Below are 28000 nucleotides of genomic sequence, written 5' to 3'. Positions count from 1 at the left end.
CACAGAAAAAAACCACCAGCGACTGATCATTTTGCCCTTCCGGTTAAAATCGATAAAAATAAGTAAATGAAGCATTATTTCTTATTTAGTTAGACACCTTGTAGCAGCCCCGCCACAGAGAGGATACAAAGGAAGTAAGGACATGAAAAAGTGCTCAGATAAACACAGAATTCATACGTGTGTCAATTTTTTTTCCTGTTGTTAACACTGAAACAGATTTTTATAATAAAATGAAAACACAGAAGAAAAAAATCTAAACAATTAAAAAAAATACAAACTGAAAACCCTAATTATAAAACACACAGATTATAGATTCAGAAAATAAAATGAACATATTTACTTAAAGTGCACGTTACTTGGTAGTATTACATTGATTGAATCCACTCCAACTGGCGAGTAGAGCCATTTTAAGTCAACGCTTCCATGTTGACCAATCAGAAGGCTTGATTTAGCAGAGTATTAAGAAACAGGTGTCGCTGGTGCCTGGAACTTTCAGACGTTCTAATTGGCTCAGGCTGTAGTCACGGATACCGTGAACCTGTCTCCTTACTCAGCTGTCAATAGAGAAACTTGCCACTCAGGCAAATTAGGGTTACCACCCAGCCGGATCAAAGTTGGGAGGACATGTTTGTCAGAGATAAACGCTTGCCTATTAGCAAACATTAAACCATTGCTAATCTGGCAGCTGACACATCCATTCCCCTAGGGGTTTAGTAGAAGAAAATGCATTGCAGTCTGGCTAAAGTCTCGGTGATAAAAACTCCACGTACTGTAGGTTTTTCTTAGTTTAGAACTTTATTACTGCACTAAAAGTGCAGGGTAACAGCAAGATGAAAAGACTATTACAAAGAAATGTATGAAACAATCAAACGAATACACTATTCCTCGCCCCGAATCAATATGAATATTTTCTGTGGGTTGTTAGAGTTCCCTCCTGGTACATTATATCATGCTGAGTTTTTGCTGTTCTATCTATTACTATCAGGCTAAATCACAGATAGCATAAACGCTTACTTGAATGAATCCTTTAGGCACTATTGCATATTTCATGAAACTAACGTAGCGGTCGCGGCTGGGATTTCAAGGCCGATTTGAGTTCCAGGAGATTCCGGTCTACTGTAAGTCCCGTTCAAGGTAAAACTCTCCCAAAAGGGTTCCCTGCACCTAGGAGAGTCTAGTTTTCTACCCCATTCCCCCAGTAAGTGTGTCTTTTCATCTGTATTTTGTGTTTCACTGTGTGTATGCGAATGTATGCCGAATAAATTACAATGTATTTTTCTGCCTTGTTTTGCTCAATGAATGAGCCTGGTAAAAAGGTGTAAATAACCTGATCTCCTGTGACACATGTAATGCACATTTTAGTCTCCTAAGAGACCTTCTTCAGGATTGAATGAAGAAGAAAAAAAAGAAAAGATGCACACCCCATAGTAAGACTCATGAAGAGGACCACATGCATATTCTTAATGTATACGTCATCAATAAACCAATACCCTTATTAGTAATTAAGTAATCAAATGGTGTGCTGTTTCTTTAAGACTGGTGAGTAATGGTGCTTCCGATCACACATCTCCTGCTCCCAAATAGGTTGGAAATAGTCATGTTCTGTATGCCAAGTTTGAGACCAGTTCATATAAACATGGAAGATAGAATCTAGCAAACTGACCCAGTACACAAAGGCAGTGTTTGTGTACATAGCTGTGTATACATTTCCATCCTCTGACCAAAAGATGTAACAAAATAACGCTGTGCTTAAAAGACCTGGGTTCAAAATGTTACATGTCACTAATAAATTACAAGCCAATTAGGGCGGAGTGCAGGGTTTTTGTATTTGTTACTATACTATGTCCCCTGATTATCAGGCCCAAAATATATTACCCATCTTGATCCTTAATTACTAGCCTCCCATGTCAGTACAGAGCCCTATCTTTGCTGTCTTCACATTCCAGTGTTCTACAAACTAGGAAAGAGGCCAACAGAATGACCATGTTAAAATCATAGTTAGTGTCGGCTCTTTTGCTACTAGAAATAACTAATAATGAGCTAATACAGTATCTATCACTACAACAATAAATATAAAAATAGACTAATTCCAGGTTTTAATCCACTTTTCTCAACAAGAAAAAAGGGCTACCAATCCTAGAATGCTTAGAGATAGTCAAAAGACAAAATAGGTCTGGCTGAACCTGTCCTTCAGACTTCAATCCATATGGTGAACCTACATGAAATAAGCACAAACAAGAGGGAGTCAATCAATGAATAGGAAACTGATGTATAATATGTGCAACGGGTCCCCAGTACCTACCCAACTCTGGTGTGATAATCAGCTTAGCTGCACCCTCCTCAGGAACCCTGTGCCAGAGGCAACATAACATTGCACAGGTAGGTGCCACGAACCATGATAACATGTCTACGAAGGGTGAAGATGAAAGCTGTGCCCTGGTTGACTGTTGGTTAAACAATTACTAAAGAACTAGGCCACATATCTGTATCACATTAAGAAAAGAGGAACTCTTTCTCTCCAATATTTCTCTTTGCATTGAGGTTTCCATTTTTTGCCAGCCGCATTGAGCTGATGCAGGTCTTCCTGCCTGTCCTTAATCATAGTCTAGTCTTCTGCATAATCATTACAGCTCGTTTTGTTGTATGTTTGGTTTATTCTGCAAAGAATAGATGTAGTTTTCACATGCAGCATGTAATAGTTCTCCTGCTGTCGGTTGAGTGTCACACTAGTGTACCATGCAGCTTCTGGGGGCTGTTTGGAGGCTTGGAACATTGGGCTGAAAAATACCAGAAACAAGGAGCAAAGTAAGGTTAACACGTGAAACCCAGCACCTTTAATAAACAAATGTTCCAAAATACTATGCATGCACTTACAGTATTATCTAAGCAACAGTGCATCAGATAAGGCTAATGACATATCCCCCACAGGACAGGGAGCCTTGCTGCCCACTTTAATGGTCAACATTGCTATTTAACACAATAACACCTTAACTAAGAAACAAACAAATCAATACCCGAACTTACCCAGCTGGCTCAAAAAGTCATGATCGGCTGAACTAATATATAATGGTTAGCGCTAACCATTCACATACCCACAATGCACCCAGGGCTGTAAAACTAATCCACACAAAATGTATTCCCTAACAAAAGGAATATCACAGTCAATACCTTGTCCGCCAGCTCGGTCAGGTTATCAAAACAAATGGCATGATGTCGGTGAACCCACAGTGAACTTCAGCGAGATAAACGTCTATAGGGTAAAGTAAAGGGTTTAAATGGGATTCGAAGCACTGGACTTACCCTTATGTCTGTTATCTGTGGCGAAGATAGCAGGGTCATCCTGAGACAGAGGGGCACTAAATACCTGTATAGCTACCTGTATAGCAACAAAGAGAAAAAAGTGAGAAATTGCCGAGATGGAACAACCAAGACAAAGAAAAAGAGCGATAATGCACTGTGACGGAGCGACCTGTAGGCAAGGGCAGTAAGACGCTAAGACCGACGGATAAGCTTAACCGGATTGGTTTATTAACCAGAAGACAACTAATCAATAGGGACCCTGTCCCTTTAAGGTCAAAAGAAATCATAAAATAAACCCCTATTCCCTATAGGGAAACTAACTCACTACTTCAGCCCTATCTAACAGCAGCTGGCCAACTAAACTGGTTACCAGCTTTAAAACATATAACACAATATTATATAGCACTATAACACAAGGGAACAATATATAGTTTTATCTGACATGCTGGTCCAGCGTCTCCAATTTCTCCAGCTGCAGGCGTGGAATTCCTGCTGCTCCCAGGAAGTCTTTAGCCCTTCTTTGTGCAGGCTCCTGTTGTGTGGGGCTTTGAGTCCCCCACTGTTGCCTGGCAAAATCCTCTGGTCAACAAAGCCTGGATCCCTGCGGGCTGGAACTCTGTAGTCTGTGATCCTCTCAAAGACTCCAAACAGGGACAGTGCAAAGCAGCCACTTCCTGCCTTTTCTACCCTTTCAATCAGGATTTAATTACCTCCACCTCCCAGTTCAGGTATGAAACCCGACACTAGGGCAGTTTTCAGCCTTGTAAGGGAGTTTAACCCCTGGACTCCCTTACATGCACCTAGAGAGGAGAAGAGATAGTGGAAGAGAAAACAATCTAAGAAACAATGAACAATGAACTTACTGCATGATTGGAAGGTACTCCGTTATTCTTAAGCCTGGCAGGTTCCTTCTCCTTATCATCTAAGGGGTGATCAGATATTGATATAGTTATTGATAATATGTTAATATCACCACAGTCACTGCCCACCAGATAAGTCCTACAGCCACCAAAATGGGTTATCGGGATTTCAGAGAGAGCTGCACAAATACCCACCTTTTCTCTGCTAAGTAGTCCTATATTTCCCTGCTAAAGATGGTTGCAATATTTCTAGAAAATCAGGCAGATGGGAATTGGACACGAGGCCACTGCCCCAGGGCTCACGTACATCAGAGAACAGTAAAGGACCAGAAATGTTTAATAGAAGTGACATTGACTGTGGGGGGAGGGGGTAACTAGGCTATACAATAAAGGTTAAGCCCATCTGGATGCCCCTGAAACCGTGGGGTCTCTGGCAGCTACAAAGCACCATAAGTCAGGGGCCAGGTAACATAAGATGCAGAAGTTCCCCGCTTTTCTGATTTGACCAGTTATAGGAAAAAGGAGGCTTAGGGAAGTACCTCTGGTACTTTTTGGACCAGGGGGAATGGGCCAGATGAAGAGGTAATCTCTCGAAACGTCGCCCCCCTAGCATACTTTTCGTTCTCCGTTTTTTGTGTATATTCCTTGTGTTTCATGTTTTTTCCCCTTTTTCTTCCCCCCCCCCCCCTCACTTTGTGACATGCCCATTTGTGATACTGGTTTCTGTAAACACATTTGATTTATTTCTGGTTTGTTTTATTATTAAATGTTTATTCTGCATTACAATTGTTTTCATCATTTAGCTATTAGACAGTGAGTGCTGGTACTTACGTAGATTTGTATGTATTAAAATATGTTTTATTATGTTGGTGCATTTACTATAAATATCTGTTCAGTCGGCCCGGGAATCCATATAGGTGCCAGGAAGTCTGTATAGACATCGTAGTTGAAAGAGGAGACGGGATGTTGAGAGGTGCCGGGGTGCTACGTGCACAGGGCAGGGCAGAGTACTGGCTCTGGAGAACAGAGACCCCCTGTGGGGAGGACCCTCTGGTTTGCCAGACTCAGTGGAGCCTGTCCAGTAGGTGGCAATGGGTTGACTGGGGGAAGCGGCAGAATGTTGGCCCGTTTCCCATTGGCCAATTCATTTGTCCCGCCCACAGGGCATCCCGGGCTGGCTTGGCACGCCCCCGCCTCTAACGTCATCTAAAGGACGAGCCCCTATTCCTAGTGGCTGGTGGGAAGGAATTCCCATGTTCTGATTGGTCGCTCCTCCTCCTCCTCTTACTTCCATGCTGAACATAGAACAGCGGAGGGTATGTAAGGAGAAACCCCAGTCAGAGTACCAGGCGATCCTGTGACTTGGGACGGTGATGCAAAGACGGCTTTTCAAAGTTGCTCTGTTACGAATAGCAGAGCAACCGGCTTCATTTTTGGAGCTAGGAAAGCCTGCTGCGCTGAGGCCAAGTCAGACGCGAGGTCCAAGTTCTCGTTTTAGAACGTAGCGGTCGCGGCTAGAGCTGCTAGCCGAAAAGAGGACCAGGAAGCCCGGGTGGATATCTGGTCAGGGTAAGCCTTCCTGAAGCAGGCACCCTACACCTATTTGAGCCTAGTGTTCACCCCCAGTAAGTGTGTTTTTCGTCTGTATTTTGTGAATTCATTGTGTGTACGTGGGTTTACCCGAATAAACTACATTTGATTCCACTACTGTGTTTTGCCTGGTGACTGATCCCGGTATAAAAGTGTTACACGTGCTGGTCTCCCGTGACATTGTCCTGGTCTCCCGTGACATTGTCCTGGTCTCCCGTGACATTGACCTGTTTAGTGAGGGAATGACAGACAGGGAAAGTTGAGCAGTATGTTTCTTGTACTTCCAGTTCTGTGTGACTATAACGTGTCTAAAGGAGTCAAAACGGCAGGAAGCAAAGAAAGTTGGGCTAACATGCTGTGCAGCAGGCAATAAAAAAACACTTTACTGAGACATGCCCACACTCACATACTGAAGAAGTACTGTATATACATGGCTGGAGAGGGTGTTTGCAGAGGGGAAGAACAAGAGAGAGTGTTGTTAAGTAAAATTCACTAGATATTAAAACATTGTTTTTCACCTCAAAACATACATTACAGCAAATGAAAATATCACTTGTGAGCCCATTCACATGTCTGCCAGGTCTGCAACTCTGCTTTTCCCCATTATGTCCCAGCATTCAGTGTTTCCAATGCAGCAAGGGATTCTGGGAAATTACATGTGAGCACACATTGTCACCTTTTGCTTGTCCATTTTAACATGGACCCCTATAAGTGTATGCCTGTCATATTACACGTTTTTTCAGCACAGCCTGGGTTAACCCTAGCTATGCAGCCAGTAACCCCACACACAGACAGCTATGTTGACCTTTTGTGTCTCATCAGTGTGAGGCTGGTTATACTGGCTTTGCAATTTGACGCTGGGATAGGTTTCAACCACACCTTAAATAAGATATGGTGATGAGACCCAAAAGGTCGAAATAGCTGCCTTTGAGTCGGGTTACTGGCTCTGCACTTTTAACCCAGGCTGTGCTGAAAAGCTGTGTAATGCGACAGACATGAGCTTATAAGGGTCCATGATAAACTGGATTTGAAGCAAAAGGTGACAGTGTGCTCAGTTGCATGTCATTTCCCAGAATCCCTTGCTGCAGTGGAAGCACGGTACGTTAGGAGATAATGTCTGGGACGTGTGAATGTGCTCACAAGTGGTATTGTCCTTTGCTGTACGCTGTACGGTGGAGGGTTTTGTCACTTTTTTACCTACCATAACTCATATAATGTGTGGTTGCAACCTCAAAACATATCATTTGTGTTGCTTTTCTTTACCAGTGGAACTGGGAGGCCTCGGGCCCTGAAAAGGTAGCTGTAGTCGTAAAGCTCTACGTAAAACTAGTAGAACATGCTATTATTATTATTATTATGTGGGCCTGTGTTACACCATTGCATTGTCTCTCTCTGTGTCCCAGGCTCGCTCTCTGCCCCTTTCTCCCCCTTACATTGCAGACTCACGTTTTTTCCGACGTACGCAGCACACGAGCAAGACGAGAAGCGCTGTGAGCAGCAGAGCTCCCAGGATAGAGCCAATCACAATACCAGCGATAACCCCAGCACTGAGCGTGGCTGGAAAGGGAAAAGAGTGACACTGAAATGCAGCCATACGAGTGGCACATTTTGTCTAGCCCTTAGTGTGCCTAATAAACCCATTGAAGCTATGACCAGGAAGGCTGGTCTGGTGAGAAGGACCCTCCTCCTCCTCCTCCGCAGCCGCCCCCAGTTGGAATGACACATTTGGTCACGGTCATTTCGCCGGGACCGCGTGACTGCTGTCGTACGGCCGCCGTTAACTTTGGGGTTTTTAGCGGTTGGGGTAGAGGGCTTTAGGGTAAGGGTTAAGCTGAAGTACTTACTTTAGCGGCAACGTGGCTGGCGTCTGGCAGCGGTAGGGTGAGTTGTGGCAAAGCACCGGCAGTCATTTAGTCGTGGCAAAACGGCCACGACCAAGTGTCCTAAAGCTACTTTAGCACAAGAACTATTGAACCACATGACACATAATGCTTGGCCCCCTGCAGACGCACTTACTTGTACTCCCTCCTACTGTCTCTGTACGTTCTCCCTACCTACCAATTAGATTGTAAGCTCCTCGGAGCAGGGACTCCTTCCTTAATGTTACTTTTACAGTATGTCTGAAGCACTTATTCCCATGATCTGTTATTTATATTACTTGTTATTTATATGATATGTATTACTACTGTGAAGCGCTATGTACATTTATGGCGCTATACACTGGCGACACACTTTATTCGAGCTTGGCTAGTCCCACGAATTCGGGTATACCCGGGTGTATTGAGGTTTGTGACTGTTTTCTGCCCGAGTGCATTGAGTTATTTTCCAAGCAGGGATTGAAGCATTTTATTCCTGCTGGCTTCAATTCTGCACAGTATATATATATATACTGCATTACAATTCATGAATTTATGCCATCTGGTAGACACGCGAAGCATTGCAGCCTATTAAATCCTAATCATTATCATTTAACAGATCAGCCGCCCATCAGCCAGGCATCAGCCAGGCATGAACCCAGGCTGGGAAGGCAAATGCAACGGGGCTTGTCAGAGGTGAGGAGCGGCCAGGTACATACCGGGTATTTGCTCGAATAAAGTGTGTCGGTGCAGTATAAATAAAGACATACAATACAATACAATACAATACAACCAGTCACTGTCATAAGATGTAGTTCCAGGTGACTGGAGAAGCGCGAATGTCACCCTACTTCCCAAGAGCTCACGTACGGGAGAGGCAGCTAACTACAGGCCAGTGAGCCTGACTACAGGCCGGTGAGCCTAACTACAGGCCAGTGAATCTGACTACAGGCCGGTGAGCCTAACTACAGGCCAGTGAGCCTAACTACAGGCCGGTGAGCCTAACTACAGGCCGGTGAGCCTAACTACAGGCCGGTGAGCCTAATTACAGGCCGGTGAGCCTAACTACAGGCCGGTGAGCCTAACTACAGGCCGGTGAGCCTAACTACAGGCCGGTGAGCCTAACTACAGGCCGGTGAGCCTAACTACAGGCCGGTGAGCCTAACTACAGGCCAGTGAGCCTGACTACAGGCCAGTGAGCTTGACTACAGGCCAGTGAGCCTGACTACAGGCCAGTGAGCCTGATTACAGGCCAGTGAGTCTAACTACAGGCCAGTGAGCTTGACTACAGGCCAGTGAGCTTGACTACAGGCCAGTGAGCCTGACTACAGGGCAGTGAGCCTAACTACAGGTCATTGAGCCTAACTACGGGCTGGTGAGCCTGACTACAGGCCAGTGATCCTAACTACAGGCCAGTGATCCTAACTACAGGCCAGTGAGCCTGACTACATGCCAGTGAGCCTGACTACAGGCCAGTGAGCCTGATTACAGGCCAGTGAGTCTAACTACAGGCCAGTGAGCTTGACTACAGGCCAGTGAGCTTGACTACAGGCCAGTGAGCCTGACTACAGGTCAGTGAGCCTAACTACAGGTCATTGAGCCTAACTACGGGCTGGTGAGCCTGACTACAGGCCAGTGATCCTAACTACAGGCCAGTGATCCTAACTACAGGCCAGTGAGCCTGACTACATGCCAGTGAGCCTGACTACAGGCCAGTGAGCCTGACTACAGGCCAGAGAGCTTGACTACAGGCCACTGAGCTTGACTACAGGCCAGTGAGCCTGACTACAGGGCAGTGATCCTAACTACAGGCCAGTGAGCCTGACTACAGGCCAGTGAGCCTGACTACAGGCCAGTGAGCCTAACTACAGGCCAGTGAGCCTGACTACAGGCCAGTGAGCCTGACTACAGCAGAGGGGAAATGAACGGAAACACTGTTGAAAAAACACATTTCTGGGGCAAGATCATGTCAAACAAACTTAACTGATGTATTTGACTAGGTGACTAAGGTAATAGATAAAGGTGGAGCAGTAGATTTGGCACATCTAGATTTTAATAAGGCCTTTGACACTCATAGAAGACTGATAAACAAGTTGCTTCGGATTGGATTCTGAGCGGGTTGAATGGATAAGACACTGGTTGCATGATAAGTGGCAGAGATTTGTGGTGCATGATAAGTGGCAGAGATGTGTGGTGCATGATAAGTGGCAGAGATTTGTGGTGCATGATAAGTGGCAGAGATGTGTGGTGCATGATAAGTGGCAGAGATGTGTGGTGCATGATAAGTGGCAGAGATTTGTGGTGCATGATAAGTGGCAGAGATTTGTGGTGCATGATAAGTGGCAGAGATTTGTGGTGCATGATATGTGGCAGAGATGTGGGGCACATGTACAGTCAGAGGAGGGGAATATGGACAGTGAAGTATCCCAAGGATCTGTACTGGCCCCTGTGTCATTTTTCTATCTATATTAGTGACATTACAAATGGTCTGGAAGGGAGTGTATGTCTTTGTGACGATGGCACAGAGATAAGTAACAGGATTCACACCCCAGGAGGGGTAAACAAAACGATGAAGGATTTAGGTAACTTAAGAAGAATGATTAAAAGTGGTGTGACTACAATTTAATGCCAAAAAGTGCAATATCATGCATTTGGCTCATAAAAATCCAAAGACACAGTAATGTACAGTATTAGTGGCCCTATAATGTCAGCTGCTGCTGAGGACAGGGACCTGGGAGTCCTCATTTCAGCAGGATGTAGGTTGTATACTGTAGGAAGAGGAATAACAGCAGAAAGAGAGGGGTGGTGATGCCTCTGAATAGATCATGGGTAAGATCCCACCTCAAGCACTGTGTTCAGATCATATCTCCAGAAGTACATTAATATGTGGGAGATTGTGCAAATAAGAGCCACTAAAATAGTGCGGGGTTCACATTATAATACTCATCAGGAAACACGGGAAGACCTTCAAATGTACAGCTTGGAGTAGATAAGGGACGGGGAAAGAGAAGAGCTAGAACAAGGCCATGCTGTGAAACTGGGTGCCAGGCTCAGGGCTAGAACAAGGCCATGCTGTGAAACTGGGTGCCAGGCTCAGGGCTAGAACAAGGCCATGCTGTGAAACTGGGTGCCAGGCTCAGGGCTAGAACAAGGCCATGCTGTGAAACTGGGTGCCAGGCTCAAGGCTAGAACAAGGCCATGCTGTGAAACTGGGTGCCAGGCTCAGGGCTAGAACAAGGCCATGCTGTGAAACTGGGTGCCAGGCTCAGGGCTAGAACAAGGCCATGCTGTGAAACTGGGTGCCAGGCTCAGGGTTAGAACAAGGCCATGCTGTGAAACTGGGTGCCAGGCTCAGGGCTAGAACAAGGCCATGCTGTGAAACTGGGTGCCAGGCTCAGGGCTAGAACAAGGCCATGCTGTGAAACTGGGTGCCAGGCTCAGGGCTAGAACAAGGCCATGCTGTGAAACTGGGTGTCAGGCTCAGGGCTAGAACAAGGCCATGCTGTGAAACTGGGTGTCAGGCTCAGGGGTGATGTGCGGGTAGTGATGCATAGAATAGCCTCCCAGCAGAAGTGGTAGAGGAGAATACACGATGGGAATTCCTAAATGCGTGGGATAGACCTAAAGCTAAATCCTAAATACAGAAGAAAGCTTTGCTACAGCGGATAGGACATGCACAGACTGGGTGGGAGAGGTGGTCCTTATCTGCGGGTACTTTCTATGTTTCTATGATTATCTCACCTCAATCTTAGACTGCTGCAGTACTGAAATGTATCACACTATCCCCTTCAAATCGCTCTAGGACGTTTTACCGTGACCATATGGCTGCTGGTGTTTCATTGCGACTCACCCCGCCACCGGAAACTGCCCCCGCCAGCCACTTTGCCGCTAAGGTAAGTGCCTAAACCCCTACCCTAAGCCCTTACCATAAAAACCCCTACCCTAACTCCTTACCCTACAACCCCCTACCCTAACCCCTTACCCTACAACCCCTACCCTATGCCCTTACCCTACAACCCCTACCCTAACCCCTTACCCTACAACCCCTACCCTTACCACACAACCCCTTACCCTAACTCCTTACCCTACAACCCCCTACCGTAACCCCTTACCCTAAAAAACCCTACCCTAACCCCTTACCCTAACCGTTTACCCTAACCCTAAAACCCCTTACCCTAAAACACCCTTACCTACGCCCTTACCCTAATAAAAACCCTACCCTACACCCTTACCCTAACCCCTAAACCCCTACCGTAACTGCTACAACCCCTTAAATTTATACCATACCCTAAAGTAACATAACTCACCTTTAAAGCGGCCGACGGTAGGGATCCCAGCGACGGATCGGCTGGGTGAGTTGTGGCAAACAGCCAGCAGCCATTTGGTCACGGCGAAACGGCGGTGACCAAATGTCCCATTCCGCCTTCAATCCCCTTAGCAATGACTCCTGTGACAAACGCATTACTGGCCGCTCCCTACCGGGGCTACTCACAAGGAACACTGAGCGTATAGCTGCCCCGGCCACTGCTCAACGGGTTGGATATGTTGCAGGAGTAGCTTCCACTGTGAGTCATGTTAGGATGCATTATCTGCAGTGTCCGGCTTCTATCTAGGAGGTTGTAACCAGAGTCACCACGCAGAGGGTTCCCATCCTTATCCCACCGCACTGCTCCTTCTCCCCGGGACACGGTACAGGTCAGGTTCACATCGGGGGACCTTTCATTCACTGTTGCGGGTGAGGAACTCACAGATACATTCTCCACAGGTTCTGCAGGCAACAAAGACACAGGGAGCGACAACATGGACATTAAATAACTACCAGCAAGCGAAGGTCTTCTGATACTCTGTCAAAGGGCAAGCATTCAGCCAGTGGCAAAACCATCCGTCTCCTTCAATGTTATCCCATCATTCCTAACACTTTACAATCTCACAATGCCGGAGATACAGTATCACCTCTGAGAAAGGGATAGTCATTAAAGTCGTTTAGGGGAGATGATAGTAATGTTGCTATTTTGAACGCAAAAACGCATTTTAATCCCATAATATTTTATCCATTCATCACTTCATAGATTGATGGTTCATGTTACAGGGATAGGGATAGTAAAGTGGGATGCAGAGTCATTGACTGAACACATACACATGTGTGTGTCTGTGTGTGTTTAGTCAATGAATATACCAGCAGCCCTTGTCGATCCACTGCTCCTCCCATCTTACTTTTGGTTATCGTCTTGGTCTTTAAATTTCCCTTGGAATTCAGTCCAGTACCATCTTTGTTCACTGATGGTCAGTGGCGGATTTCCCACTAGGCCCGGGCTAAGGGTGGCAAAATTTGGGGGCGGCAAAAATGTCCGCCCACATATACTTTTGCCGCTGTTGGGCCTGATGGGAAGTCACTTAGCTGTTCCGGCCAGATCTTTACCTGCCGCCCCCCTCCTCCTTCTGAACCGTCAAATAACGCTGCGGACGTTACCACGATGACTCGTTGTCATGGCAACGCGATGTCACAGCGGCAAATGACAATGCAACGCCGTGCGATGTCACGTTGGTGACGTCTGCGACATCATTTGACGCTGTGGTTCAGGAGGAGGATATGGTGGCAACAAGGAGGCGGCCGCAACAGCTAAGCGCCCAGGGGCGCCGGATTTTCACATCCGTACGCGAGCACAGGCAGAATAAATTGGTTGAACACTTTCCCCTTGTAGCACGAGAGAAGGTTCCCTCATCTTATTTCTTCCAAACGCACTCCGTCCCACCTTTGTTTCATTCATCTAGTAAGTTTCACAGAGTTGTTTTGTTTATTAAAGGTAATTTTTTTTACTTATTTCATTGTAAGCAAGTAAGCCAGAATGTGTGCCACCTTTTATGTAAGCAAGTAAGCCAGAATGTGTGCCACCTTTCATGTAAGCAAGTAAGCCAAAATGTGTGCCACCTTTCATGTAAGCAAGTAAGCCAAAATGTGTGCCACCTTTCATGTAAGCAAGTAAGCCAAAATGTGTGCCACCTTTCATGTAAGCAAGTAAGCCAAAATGTGTGCCACCTTTCATGTAAGCAAGTAAGCCAAAATGTGTGCCACCTTTCATGTAAGCAAGTAAGCCAAAATGTGTGCCACCTTTCATGCTAGTACTGCAGTGTACAGTGCTATAAAACATCAATATGTTATCGGTTTCATATATACTCGTCTGATGCTGTAATTATATGGAGTGGTAGGGGTACTCCATGCATGGCCATGTCCTAATTTTGGGGTTGACTTAGGGTCACTGGTTTACTTCCCCCTAGAGGGCTAATTCTTGGCTTTGGAATTAGTATTGGACTATTGATCGACCCTACTAAATGCTTTTTGCAACATTATTCATGCCAGGGAAGGTGACCCATGCACTGCATGTCCTACTTTTTTGGGGGACTTAGGGTCACAGTGGGATAGCTACCCCCCCATCACACCTCTCCCCCCCCCCATGCAGGATACACCACAAGTTTAGAGATGAGAGAGCGACATATTATATAAGTATGTTATGTCTTTCATTGGGATTGAGTATTCTCTTAGCGCGTGGCATACGGCTACGGCACAAAATAAGAGCGCTCAGCTGGAGGTAGCCTCTCCATGGCACAAAGTCCATGCTACTAGATTGTTCAACAAATCCAATTCAAATCTCCACCTCCCCCCTCCCCCCACTTCCTCCTCTTTTCTACAACTGTCCCGCTCGATGTCACTGGTCTAACTCAAACAAACTCCAGGTTGAGTAGGTTAAGTCTTTAGTTGAGTTCATTGTTGAAAACAATAAACAGTTAAGAAAGTGCAATATCCTATGTTATTACCACTTCAGGGTATGTGTCATCAGCTTCAACTTTGTTGAAAACTTATCTGTGTGGGATATGCCTCAAAATGAGAGAGAGCGTAAAGGTGGTTTCTCGTGGTTGAGGGTGTTATGTCCTTCTGTGTGCGATACACCTCAAAACGTACCTGGTACCTGGGCTTCACATTAAGAAGAAACAACTGAAGAACATTGAGTGGGTGATCTCCTTCTCAAATATTCAGCCCTATAAACTTCATACATCTTTTTTCTTGACATTTGTACTTTCAGTCTTACTATCTTCCTCCTTTCTCCTGGTAAGGGGGTTATATATCTTTCCATGTGCGGGGAAAATGTTCACATACAAACAGTTTTTAATGTACAGAATTGGCCTCAAGAGAAGAGATAGAAAGAACCGTTTTTCTGGGATAATTTAAGATTGGCCATGCACACACGTTCGTGACCTTGGGTTGACCAAGACCAAGAGGCAACAATCCTTTGAGTTGGGATAAACACCTAGGGTAACGGGCATTCCATGGCTGAAACTACTCCATGAAGCTGGGCTGCTGGGGCAGGAATGGGAACTGTAGATAGTGGAGGAAGGTGACCCTGTAGGATTCGTGCCATTTCTTAAGTTAACCATGTAGAGTACATAAAAAGAGGAAGGGAATCCTTATCACTGACTGGTAACACTGGAGTTGAAAACTTGAGGTGTTTAAGTTTCCGTTATAATTATGTTTTCTAATCTTTTTTTATTATTTTATAAGTTTTTTTATAAGCATTTATCCATGCTTTATATGATCTTTCAACCTTACGTTACTTTTTTCCATAATTTGGTAAAATTCTACACCAGATCCAACACTGAATCCAAACAAATCGAGTTTGTGTAAAACCAAATTCAAATAAAAAACACAGAACATTTTTAGAATCAAAACCATGTCGAAAACCAATACACAAACGTGTGGGTCTGGGATATGGGGGCTCGAAAACCAGGAGTCTGGGGGACACTGGGTAGCCCCGATGTAATTCAACCCGCTTACCGGCAAATGATGGTTGCACGCCGAGGAGAATTAGTGGACTACCGGTAACTTTGGCTCCCGAACTCCTGCAAACAAAATAACTGCATTTCCACCCAAATATCCCTCCTAAAACTTATACTCCTGAAGTTTCATGTTTCTGGGGCAAGGGGAACATGTAAAGTGGAAAAGCAGGGTAGACTTTGACCTTTGACTTTTAAAGGTTACATTACAGGGTCCCTGGCTTATGGTGCTACTTAGCTGCCAGGGACCCATGGTTTTCAGGGGCAACCAGTCGGGCTTAACCTTTATTATGCGGACTGGCTACCCCCTACCGTCACACCACCTTCTCACATACACTTACCGAGTCAGAGACCATGGAAACCACCTTCTCTCATTCACTTACCATATATTTTCACCTGGAAGGTTTTTGTAGCATCTTCTTCGTCCAACGTGACCACAGTGACAGTGTATGTTCCAGAGTCCGTGGGGGAAGCATTGGTGATATTAAGTGAGCCTTGACCAAAGAGTTGCAGTCTTCCTCTGTAAGCCTGAGAGACATTATAATTGGTATTCCCCCATATGACCACCCTACGGGAATCCTTAGCCCAGGTGACTATGGGACTCTGCGATGTGCTCGTGTAGAAGATATTCAGGATGATGTCTTTGCCCACCAGGAAGTTTGCTGCATCGTTAGCCGTTATCTCCAGCGCTGCTCCCTCTCCACCTGTTACAGGTTATACATGCAGGTTAGTCATAGAGTAATGCACACAGGGAACCCAAACATGTAATGCGGAGACACACGTACTGGAACCTGGAGTCATAGAGTAATGCACATAGGGAACCCAAACATGGAATGCGGAGACACACGTACTGGAACCTGGAGTCATAGTATTGCACACAGGGAACCCAAACATGTAATGCTGAGACACACGTACTGGAACCTGGAGTCATAGAGTTGCACACAGGGAACCCAAACATGTAATGCGGAGACACACGTACTGGAGTCACAGAGTAATAACACAGGGAGCCCAAACATGTAATGCGGAGACACACGTACTGGAACCTGGAGCCACAGAGTAATGCACACAGGGAACCCAAACATGTAATGCTGACACACGTACTGGAACCTGGAGCCACAGAGTAATGCACACAGGGAACCCCAACATGTAATGCTGAGACACACGTACTGGAACCTGGAGCCATAGAGTAATGCACACAGGTAACCCAAACATGTAATGCTGAGACACACATACTGGAGTCACAGAGTAATAACACAGGGAGCCCAAACATGTAATGCGGAGACACACATACTGGTACCTGGAGCCATAGAGTAATGCACACATGGAACCCAAACATGTAATGATGAGACACACGTACTGCAACCTGGAGCCACAGAGTAATGTACACAGGGAACCCAAACATGTAATGCTGAGACACACGTACTGGAACCTGGAGCCACAGAGTAATGTACACAGGGAACCCAAACATGTAATGCTGAGACACACGTACTGGAACCTGGAGTCATAGAGTAATGCACACAGGGAACCCAAACATGTAATGCTGAGACACACATACTGGAACCTGGAGTCATAGAGTAATGCACACAGGGAGCCCAAACATATAATGCTGAGACACACGTACTGGAACCTGGAGCCATAGAGTAATGCACACAGGGAACCCAAACATGTAATGCTGAGACACACATACTGGAACTTGGGGTCACAGAGTAATGCACACAGGGAACCCAAACATGTAATGCTGAGACACACGTACTGGAACCTGGAGCCACAGAGTAATGCACACAGGGAACCCAAACATGTAATGCTGAGACACACGTACTGGAACCTGGAGCCATAGAGTAATGCACACAGGGAACCCAAACATGTAATGCGGAGACACGCGTATTGGAACCTAGAGCCATAGAGTAATGCACACAGGGAGCCCAAGCATGTAATGCTGAGACACACGTACTGGAACCTGGAGCCATAGAGTAATGCACACAGGGAACCCAAACATATAATGCTGAGACACACATACTGGAGTCACAGAGTAATGCACACAGGGAACCCAAACATGTAATGCTGAGACACACGTACTGGAGTCACAGAGTAATGCACACAGGGAACCCAAACATGTAATGCTGACACACGTACTGGAACCTGGAGCCATAGAGTAATGCACACAGGGAACCCAAACATGTAATGCTGAGACACACGTATTGGAACCTAGAGCCATAGAGTAATGCACACAGGGAACCCAAACATGTAATGCGGAGACACGTGTATTGGAACCTAGAGCCATAGAGTAATGCACACAGGGAGCCCAAGCATGTAATGCTGAGACACACGTACTGGAACCTGGAGCCATAGAGTAATGCACACAGGGAGCCCAAACATGTAATGCGGAGACACACGTACTGAAACCTGGAACCATAGAGTAATGCACACAGGGAGCCCAAACATGTAATGCGGAGACACACGTACTGGAACCTGGAGTCATAGAGTAATGCACACAGGGAACCCAAACATGTAATGCTGAGACACACATACTGGAACCTGGAGCCACAGAGTAATGCACACAGGGAACCCAAACATGTAATGCTGAGACACACGTACTGGAACCTGGGGCCATAGAGTAATGCCACAGGGAGCCCAAGCATGTAATGCTGAGACACACGTTCTGGAACCTGGAGCCATAGAGTAATGCACACAGGGAGCCCAAGCATGTAATGCTGAGACACACGTAGTGGAACCTGGAGCCATAGAGTAATGGACACAGGGAACCCAAACATGTAATGCTGAGACACACGTACTGGAACCTGGGGCCATAGAGTAATGGACACAGGGAACCCAAACATGTAATGCTGAGACACACGTACTGGAACCTGGGGCCATAGAGTAATGGACACAGGGAACCCAAACATGTAATGCTGAGACACACGTAGTGGAACCTGGAGCCATAGAGTAATGCACACAGGGAACCCAAACATGTAATGCTGAGACACACGTACTGGAGTCACAGAGTAATGCACACAGGGAACCCAAACATGTAATGCAGAGACACACGTACTGGAACCTGGAGCCATAGAGTAATGCACACAGGGAACCCAAGCATGTAATTCTGAGACACACGTACTGGAGTCACAGAGTAATGACACAGGGAACCCAAACATGTAATGCAGAGACACACATACTGGAGTCACAGAGTAATGACACAGGGAACCCAAACATGTAATGCTGAGACACACGTACTGGAACCTGGAGCCACAGAATAATGCACACAGGGAACCCAAACATGTAATGCTGAGACACACGTACTGGAACCTGGAGCCACAGAGTAATGCACACAGGGAACCCAAACATGTAATGCGGAGACACACATACTGGAACCTGGAGTCACAGAGTAATGCACACAGGGAACCCAAACATGTAATGCTGAGACACACGTACTGGAACCTGGAGTCATAGAGTAATGCACACAGGGAACCCAAACATGTAATGCTGAGACACACGTACTGGAACCTGGAGTCATAGAGTAATGCACACAGGGAACCGAAACATGTAATGCTGAGACACACATACTGGAACCTGGAGCCATAGAGTAATGCACACAGGGAACCCAAACATGTAATGCGGAGACACGTGTATTGGAACCTAGAGCCATAGAGTAATGCACACAGGGAGCCCAAACATGTAATGCTGAGACACACGTACTGGAGTCACAGAGTAATGCACACAGGGAACCCAAACATGTAATGCTGAGACACACGTACTGGAGTCACAGAGTAATGCACACAGGGAACCTGAACATCTGATTCTCAAATATATGAGTTATTCATTAAACTGCAATAGTGCCCATCGGGGCACTATTCCACAGAAACGACTATTAAAGTCAATGGGAGTTTTGTTTGATTGGGCCTTGATCCGCACTAGAGCAGTTTAATAAATATGCCCCTGAAACTGGAAGACAAGCAAAGGGCACATAGGGAGCAGAAAGGGAAGTCAGAGTACTGTACAGAGTCCAGGCACATTATCCTCTCACAGGCAGAGGAGCTGCTAGCCGCAGCGCAGTGCAGGTATCCTATTTACATATGTAGCCAGGTCACCTGATGGCTACTATTCTGCCCTTGGGCTGGCAGTAACCCCTGGTACTATCAGGTTGCCAGGCAGGGGGTGTTACATCCTGTTGTAGCTGGGACAATGGGGTGCCTGACTCCTGGCTGTACTTAAGGGCAGGACCGCCCTCAATTGAGTAGTGTTCCTTCCCCTCTGAGGAAGGCAGGTCACACAACGGGGAGCCTGAGATTGGGACCTTCCCATGTGCTCTTCCCTCCGGGGGAGAGTGAGTGTGGACCATACCTCTGCCTCTGTTAGGGAGGTGGGGAAGAGCAAGGACAGCTGCGGGTGCCCTTGGCCTGTAGTGGTGGTCCAGGGACCATCATCCGGGTAATCCTGAGACTGTATTGGACAGATCCTGCCTTGTTCCTGTTACTTCAGTGTATAGTAATAAACCATTCCTGTTGTTACAGTATACCTCCTGCCTGGTGCATGACCTTACTGGGGGAAGAGGTAATAAGTTCTACCGTGGGAGATCACCTTCAGTTCCTGGAGCCTACGGCAGATGGAGGCGCTGCACTGCTAAGGAGATATGTGGGGTATGAACCCCAGAAGCCTGTTCCTGTGTCCCCACTACCACCGGCGGACGACTCAGCCCTAATGTTGCCAGCAGGTATATGCACCACACACCCTGTTATGGCCCCTATCTGCGATCGGTGGGGGAAACACCGTTACACATACAAAGCAATATACAACTCACTGGCCTGACTCACTCTCATAGCTGTTTCTGTGCTGGTCTTATTTGGTGTAAACTATAACCTTCAGAATTGAATTAGTCTCCTTTGCTAATGAAACATTTTCTTCAGGTAAACAAAGGCAGCTCCACGGGGAGCTCTAAACACGGGCGTCTCCATACACTCACTTATCTACACTTAGCTGCACCACAAGAGGGGCTTGCGGGACTTTACACTGCATTGTGTTAGTAGCATCCAACCATTTAAGGGGCTACAACTGTCTGTGTGAAGTCATAAAGGCGCTATAAGCCTTTTACTCAGAGAATCGTTACCCATTATACTTGGGGTGTGTCACAGAAGCGCACACAGAGCTCCGCAATCCTCCTTCCCTACACAGCAGCAATAAGAGGTTACAGAGCAGGAGCAGGAGAGCTGATCATACTGCCGCACCTTCTCATTCCTCTCACAGAGCCTCTTCCTGCGCAGAACCCGGCACGTTGTCTGTGAGAGATCACAAGTGTATCTGTGCAGCACAGGCAGGGGCAGAGGCCTGTGCATCACTCAGCCTAGAAATGGAGCCAAATGGGACCAGCATTATTACTGCAGACAGCTAATACTGGCTCTTAATCCCTCAAATACATCTATCCCGGGCACATTTTGACCCATGGGGCAGTGGTTGTAAAGGCCAGTACTAAGTACCTACCAATGCTCCGCGTTATAATACTTATATAAAGCACGCACACACTTACAGTACTTTGCATGACTTCTATCAAAGCAACACGTGCCTGAATCCTGCATTCTAATCACATTACTGTCCTCCCAATTAGGGATAATTGTGCTCACACTGTAACAAACCTTCCCAGTTGCCCGGGACACATGGTTATGCGGTGTTTGCACGCAGTAATTGGTGCACTTGGCACTGAGTGAGGGTTCTAGGTGACAGTGTAATGCTAGGAAGCTGCCGGGGACACATGGTTATGCAGTGTTTGCACGCAGTAATTGGTGCACTTGGCACTGAGTGAGGGTTCTAGGTGACAGTGTAATGCTAGGAAGCTGCCGGGACACATGGTTATGCAGTGTTTGCACGCAGTAATTGGTGCACTTGGCACGGAGTGAGGGTTCTAGGTGACAGTGTAATGCTAGGAAGCTGCCGGGACACATGGTTATGCAGTGTTTGCACGCAGTAATTGGTGCACTTGGCACTGAGTGAGGGTTCTAGGTGACAGTGTAATGCTAGGAAGCTGCCGGGACACATGGTTATGCAGTGTTTGCACGCAGTAATTGGTGCACTTGGCACGGAGTGAGGGTTCTAGGTGACAGTGTAATGCTAGGAAGCTGCCGGGGACACATGGTTATGCAGTGTTTGCACGCAGTAATTGGTGCACTTGGCACTGGATGAGGGTTCTAGGTGACAGTGTAATGCTAGGAAGCTGCCGGGGACACATGGTTATGCAGTGTTTGCACGCAGTAATTGGTGCACTTGGCACTGAGTGTGGGTTCTAGGTGACAGTGTAATGCTAGGAAGCTGCCGGGACACATGGTTATGCAGTGTTTGTACGCAGTAATTGGTGCACTTGGCACTGAGTGAGGGTTCTAGGTGACAGTGTAATGCTAGGAAGCTGCCGGGACACATGGTTATGCAGTGTTTGTACGCAGTAATTGGTGCACTTGGCACTGAGTGAGGGTTCTAGGTGACAGTGTAATGCTAGGAAGCTGCCGGGGACACATGGTTATGCAGTGTTTGTACGCAGTAATTGGTGCACTTGGCACAGAGTGAGGGTTCTAGGTGACAGTGTAATGCTAGGAAGCTGCCGGGACACATGGTTATGCGGTGTTTGTACGCAGTAATTGGTGCACTTGGCACAGAGTGAGGGTTCTAGGTGACAGTGTAATGCTAGGAAGCAGCAAGGGGAATACGGAGAAATGGGGATGGATGTGTCACCTGACATTTCAGTGATGGTGACAGGTCACATACAGCAAATACATTACAAGATGTACAGGCTAGACCAGGGGTGCGCAAACTGCGTGGGGGGGCGCCCCCTTCTGGATGGGGCACTGTGGTTATGGAGGCCCCGCGTTTCCCCCGAAGGTATTTAAATTAAATGCCTGGGGACAGCGAGAGGCCTATGTAAATTCCCTAACCTTGGCTTGGGGCGACGCATTGCCATGGCAACCCAGCGTCAAATGACCCTGCGGGGTCACTTTGATGTCGCATTGCCATGGCTACTGCACCGACACACTTTATTCGAGCAAATACCCGGTATGTACCTGGCAGATACCTGGAATGCGCCGCTCCTCACCTCTGACAAGCCCCGTTGCGTTTGCCTTCCCAGCCTGGGTTCATGCCTGGCTGACGGGCGGCTGATCTTTTAAATGATAATGATTAGGATTTAATAGGCTGCAATGCTTCGCGTGTCTACCAGATGGCATAAATTCATGAATTGTAATGCAGTATATATATATATACTGTGCAGTATTGCAGCCAGTGGGAATAAAATGCTTCAATCCCTGCCTGGAAAATACCTCAATGCACTCGGGCAGAAAACAGTCACAAACCTCAATACACCCGGGTATACCCGAATTCGTGGGACTAGCCGAGCTCGAATAAAGTGTGTCGCCAGTGTACATGACCCTGCGGTGTCATTTGACGCCGGAGCCAAGGTAGGGGGGGGGGGAAAGAGCAGGCAGGGGGGCACAGACTGAAAAGTTTGCGCACCCCTGGGCTAGACCACGGATGGCCAACTCCAGTCTTCAAAGCCACCAACAGGCCGGTTTTAAAGATATCACTGCTTCAGCACAGGTGGCTCAATCAGTGGCGTATGACTGACTGAGCCACCTGTGCTGAAGCTGTGATATCCTTAAAACCCGACCCGTCGGTGGCCCTTGCGGACGGGAGTCGGCCACTCCTTGGCTAGACACACTGACATCGCTGTGCCCTGGATGTGTTCTCGTCTCTGTCGTGACAGCATGTGAGCGTCAGTCTGAGAGCCTGGCCAATCATCCATGTTATATTGGGACACTTTCCGTTCTGCTCACCCCCTTCCTATCCTTTGTGTCTGGATTATTACAGGCACAAAATAAACTCCTTTCATGTTCTTCCAGCGCCGCACTATTCGGATGTGAAGAGAAGGACGTCGCAGTAGAAGCCGTCCCATTTACACTGGAGAGCCTATTTTGAGGCCATTTCAGTTCCTTGTGGATTTAGACAAGTGAATGTGTACCCTCTGTATGCATCAAAGGGACACGCGTGGAAGAGAGCAGGCTGAAAGCCCTTCCAAAATCTATCCACAACCGCACGCAGTTATAAACGCTGTGCCTGGGTATCTTTCAATACGTGTATATTGGCTACAAAGCAGAGCTTCGTAACTAAGACATTCATTTGATTAGAATAGAGGGAGTTGAAATAAAATAAGGGCATTAAACATAAAAGCACAAACAGAACAACAGTCCCTGAGCTGGAGACTTTCATCTAATTAGATATCTTGAGTGCTGGTTGCCACATCAACATGTTCTGTTATATCCTAGAGGAGGGGTACGCAGCTTAAATCCTCAAGCCCCCCCCCCCCCCCTTCCCCAACTGGTCAGGTTTTCAGGATATCCCCTGCTTCAGCACAGGTGGCTCAATCAAAGGCTCAGTCTTTGCTTCTGTGCTGAAGCAGGGACTAATTGATATTCTGAAAACCTGACCTGTTGAGGGGGGAGGGGGGACTGAGGACTGGAGTTGAGCGCCCTTATCCAAAAGGGGGATATTCCGTGGGGGGAAACAACTTGTTCCAGTGGTTTGGTGTTTTTTTTTTAAGTCAAATTTGAAGAAACTATTTATACATAACTGCATCTGTAATCATTTATTCTTAATCAATGTAGTCAGCAACTTCGGCTTTTTTTTAAAATTATTATTAACACATGAAAAGAGAGACGTGGACGAAATAAAATCCGTATTTATCAAATTTAGCCCCTAATAAAAAAAATGCCAATACGTGATCATTTTCCAACATGAAAACTACCTACACCCCACAAGCCCCTCCCCCCCCCCCCCCCCCCCCGTTTTCCATCGAGGGTTCTTATGCAAGAATGTGGCGTCTCCGAAGGCAAAGACAGTATTTGGAGCTGGGAATCGTCGTCGTGAAACACGCTGTGGGTCAGGTAAAAAAAAACACTAAAAAGTGACACAAACGCCCAAACTGCTTAAAATTCTGCTCAAGTTTTCCCAATGAAAATTACTATTTTTTCCCCCATCAGTTTGCTTGTGGCCGGGGTTTATTGAATTAACCTCTACATCTTTTCTTGTGCGTCCCTCGGTGCTAACGACTTCTTATTTACTGCTATGTGCCGCGCTAGGGACCCACCGCACAAAGCCACACTCAAGGACTGCCACGGGATAGCAGGACGTGTAACACTTTTATACCGGGATCAGTCACCAGGCAAAACACAGTAGTGGAATAAAATGTAGTTTATTCGGGTAAACCTGCGTACACACAATGAATACACAAAATACAGACAAAATACACACTTGCTGGGAGTCTGGGGATGAAAACTAGGCTCAAATAGGTGCAGGGTGTCTGCTTCGGAAGGCTTACCCTGACCGGGATATCCACCCGGGCTTCCTGGTCCTCTTTTCGGATAGAATCTCTAGCCACGACCGCTACGTTCTAAAACGAGAACTTGGACCCCGCGTCTGACTTAGCCTCAGCGCAGCAGGCTTTCCTAGCTCCAAAAATGAAGCCGGTTGCTCTGCTATTCGTAACAGAGCAACTTTGAAAAGCCGCCTTTGCGTCACCGTCCCAAGTCACAGGGTTGTCTCGTTCTCCGAGTCGGCCAACTCCTTGCATACCCTCCGCTGTTTTAGGTTCAGCATGGAAGTAGGAGGAGCGACCAATCAGAGTGTGGGAATTCCCTCCCACTAGCCAATAGAAAGGCGGCTCATCTCTTGGCTGATGTCAGTGGAGTGGCGTGGCAAGCCAGCTCGGGATGACGGGTGGGACATATGGATCGACCAATGTGAAACGCACCGACATTCTGCGGCTTCCCCCAGTCAACCACTGGGCAGGCTCCACTGAGTCTGGCAGACCAGAGTATCCTCCCCACAGGTGGTCTCTGTTCTTCCGGATCTAGTACTCGGCCCTGCCCCGGCCACTTAATACCCCGACACCTCACCACATCCCGGTCTCCGATATCTAGCCAGACTTCCCGGCACCGGTGTGGATGCCCGGGCTGACTGAATAGACATTTATAGTAAATGCACCAACATAATAAAATATGGTTTAATACAAGATATGACTTGGGGAGACCCCTACCTGTGAGAGAACTAGGACTGGGATATCTGGGCTCGAAAACCAGGAGTCTGGGGGACACTGGGCAGCCCCGGTGTAAGTCAACCCGCATACCGGCGAATCCTGCCTGCACGCCGGGGAGAATTAGAGGACTACCGGGAACTTTGGCCCCCGAACTCCTGCAAACAATAGCAGTTCTACCCAAATATCCCCCCTAAAACTTACACTCAGGAGGTTTCATGAGTCTGGGGCAAAGGGAACAGGAAAAGTGGAAAAGCAGGGATCACTAACTTCTGCATGTTCCAATACCTGGCCCCTGGCTTATGGTGCTACAGTACGTAGCTGCCAGGGACCCACACTTTTCGGGGGTAAGCAGATGGTATAGCCAGGCTTAACCTTTATTGTATAGCCTGGTTACCCACTCCCGTCACACGGACAATTCCCAGTACACTGGTGACCGCTTCTTTTTGCGGCAGACAGGAGTTTGGACACTTCACCGGTCACTAATTAGCTCGGCCGAAAGTCAGCGCACACATTCAACGTGCCTCAGTTTACAAGCAGGATGAGAAACCCAAACCAGGGGGGAAAGAATACAGAATAAAAGGACTTGGCTCCTTTAATGATAAAGTTATAATATTTAATGACTAATCCCCACTGTGTAAAGGGCAAAAGGGATGGTCAGCTGCCTGAGGCCGGGAGGTGTCAAAGGGAGGTGCATTTAAACCACTTCAGCAAAAGAGCATTCTTTCTTCTTTGCTCATCTATATTAGATCATTTGAAGCAGTTGGTGTGCAGAACTGTGTGTGTGTATATATATATATATATATATATATATATATATATATATATATATATATATATATATATATTTATATATATATATATATATATTATTTTTTATTAGAATATGTAAAACAAATACAAAATGCATCTACCCCTTCAGAGACCAGGAAATGGTGCTTATTAACTCCGTGCCTTTGCAGCTGACTCTAGAGCTGAAGTAGTTAACCTTTCTGAAACAAAAAGCATTTCAGTTCTACACCAAATGATCAATAATAATAGTTCTTAATAATTATAATAATAATAATATAATAAACTCTAGCCACCTGATCAGCTATAGCAGGGGTGGTTAACTCCAGTCCTCATTCCCCACCCCCCTCCAACGGTAAAGGTTTTTTAGGATATCCCCTCTTCAGCACAGGTGGCTCAATCAGTCCATGCTTCAGCACAGGTGGCTTAATCAGTCCATGCTTCAGCACAGGTGGCTCAATCGGAGGCTCAGCCTTCAGCTGAAGCTGGGATATCCTGAAAACCTGACCTGTTGAGGGGGGGAGGGGAGGGCTGAGGACAGCAGTTGAGCATCCCTGAGCTATAGAATAAGATATATTGTAGACTTACCCCGTTCAAGCAGAAGGAGGATAACCCAGGTAAGTCTTATGTGTCTGCCCATCTCCTGGGGAGGGTTTAATACTCTGACAGCAGTTTAAAGATCAGAGATACTGTATGCGTCTGAAAACGTGTCCATCCCCGGGCACACCTCAGACAGAGAGGAGCAGCCCAAACTACAAGTATTTATACTATTTATACACGCGTGTAGTATGGTGTATGCCATACAGAATGAATGTTGATGTGTAAGTTACAGCTGCACTGAGCATGCTCCAGCTGATCGCGACCCTTAGCTGATGTTAATGGATGTTTTTTTATTACAGTATTTTGTTCCTGTTTCCTGAATATAGTATTTACCTTTTACCTGCGTGGCTTCCTGACGTGTAAACATGCCACTGGCAACCAGGAAAATACACTATCCAAACGTATCTCCCTTAACGTAAGTATCTGAGCACACAATGGCTGCTCATGGCAACATAGCAGAGTACGATGCACCGAGTGCCGTATACCCGCGCCTCCGGCTGTGCGTGGTTCAAAATCCCACCCCCTCAGGCTCCTCCTGCCCCCAGTCCCAGAAGGGACATACCCTTGCTGTGATTTTGTGGCATGGAAGGGGCTCCGTACAGTGCACTACATCGCCCGCCCCGATACTATCTGGAGGCGAGTACTACCAACTAACGAGGGCGAGAGGTCCTGATGGACGGAACTCTATTACACTTGGCTCCCCGTCCCACCGGGGACTTGAGCTGGAGAATCCTCCATGGTGCACTGAGCGCGGGCGAGCACCTAGCCCAGCTCACAGACTCCCCGGCTGCATGCCCATTTTGTGAGGAGCAGCAGCCAGTGTTTCGCATTTATTTTAGTTGTGCCAGACTGCAGCCCCTCTTGTCACTCTGGAGGGGCCTCCTCCTGCAGTTGTCCCCTCATATGTTTTGTTTTTGTGCACGCAGTGTCCTGGAACAATAGGACCAGGGACCTCCTCGTTACCTGCTGCTGGCATCACCCAAACTGGGTATATATAAGTCCAGGAAGCAGAGTTTGGCTGGGGAGGTATCCCTTCCCTGCCAGGCTCTGCTCCGGGCCCTGGCAGGCGCTGGTGTGCTCCCTTATCCGGGGAGCGTCACCCACCCTGCGGCCACTGG

The 28000-nt window shown here is 47.0% G+C and overlaps 1 protein-coding gene across 2 annotated transcripts; it reads right to left on the bottom strand.

Annotated features, from left to right (window-relative positions):
* Positions 1–830: 830 nt before the first annotated feature.
* On the bottom strand, positions 831–27040 carry LOC142496585 (hepatic and glial cell adhesion molecule-like). 2 transcript variants are annotated; one of them, XM_075603251.1, is made up of 7 exons: positions 26871–27040; positions 15817–16137; positions 12099–12374; positions 7197–7307; positions 4164–4222; positions 3301–3376; positions 831–2777 (listed from the first exon to the last, which is right to left on the bottom strand). In XM_075603251.1, exons 1-7 carry the CDS (start codon positions 26920–26922, stop codon positions 2722–2724), a joined length of 951 nt encoding a protein of 316 aa, XP_075459366.1. In that variant the 5' UTR covers positions 26923–27040; the 3' UTR covers positions 831–2721. The 2 variants fall into 2 exon arrangements, with proteins under 2 accessions (XP_075459366.1, XP_075459367.1); XM_075603252.1 differs by having other exon boundaries at positions 3301–3364.
* Between the last annotated feature and the right edge of the window lie 960 nt (positions 27041–28000).

Source organism: Ascaphus truei, chromosome 6 (genome assembly GCF_040206685.1).
Source record: "Ascaphus truei isolate aAscTru1 chromosome 6, aAscTru1.hap1, whole genome shotgun sequence".
Lineage (NCBI taxonomy): Eukaryota > Metazoa > Chordata > Amphibia > Anura > Ascaphidae > Ascaphus > Ascaphus truei.
Note: the sequence above shows the minus strand (reverse complement) of the source record. Positions and strands in the feature narration are given on the sequence as shown.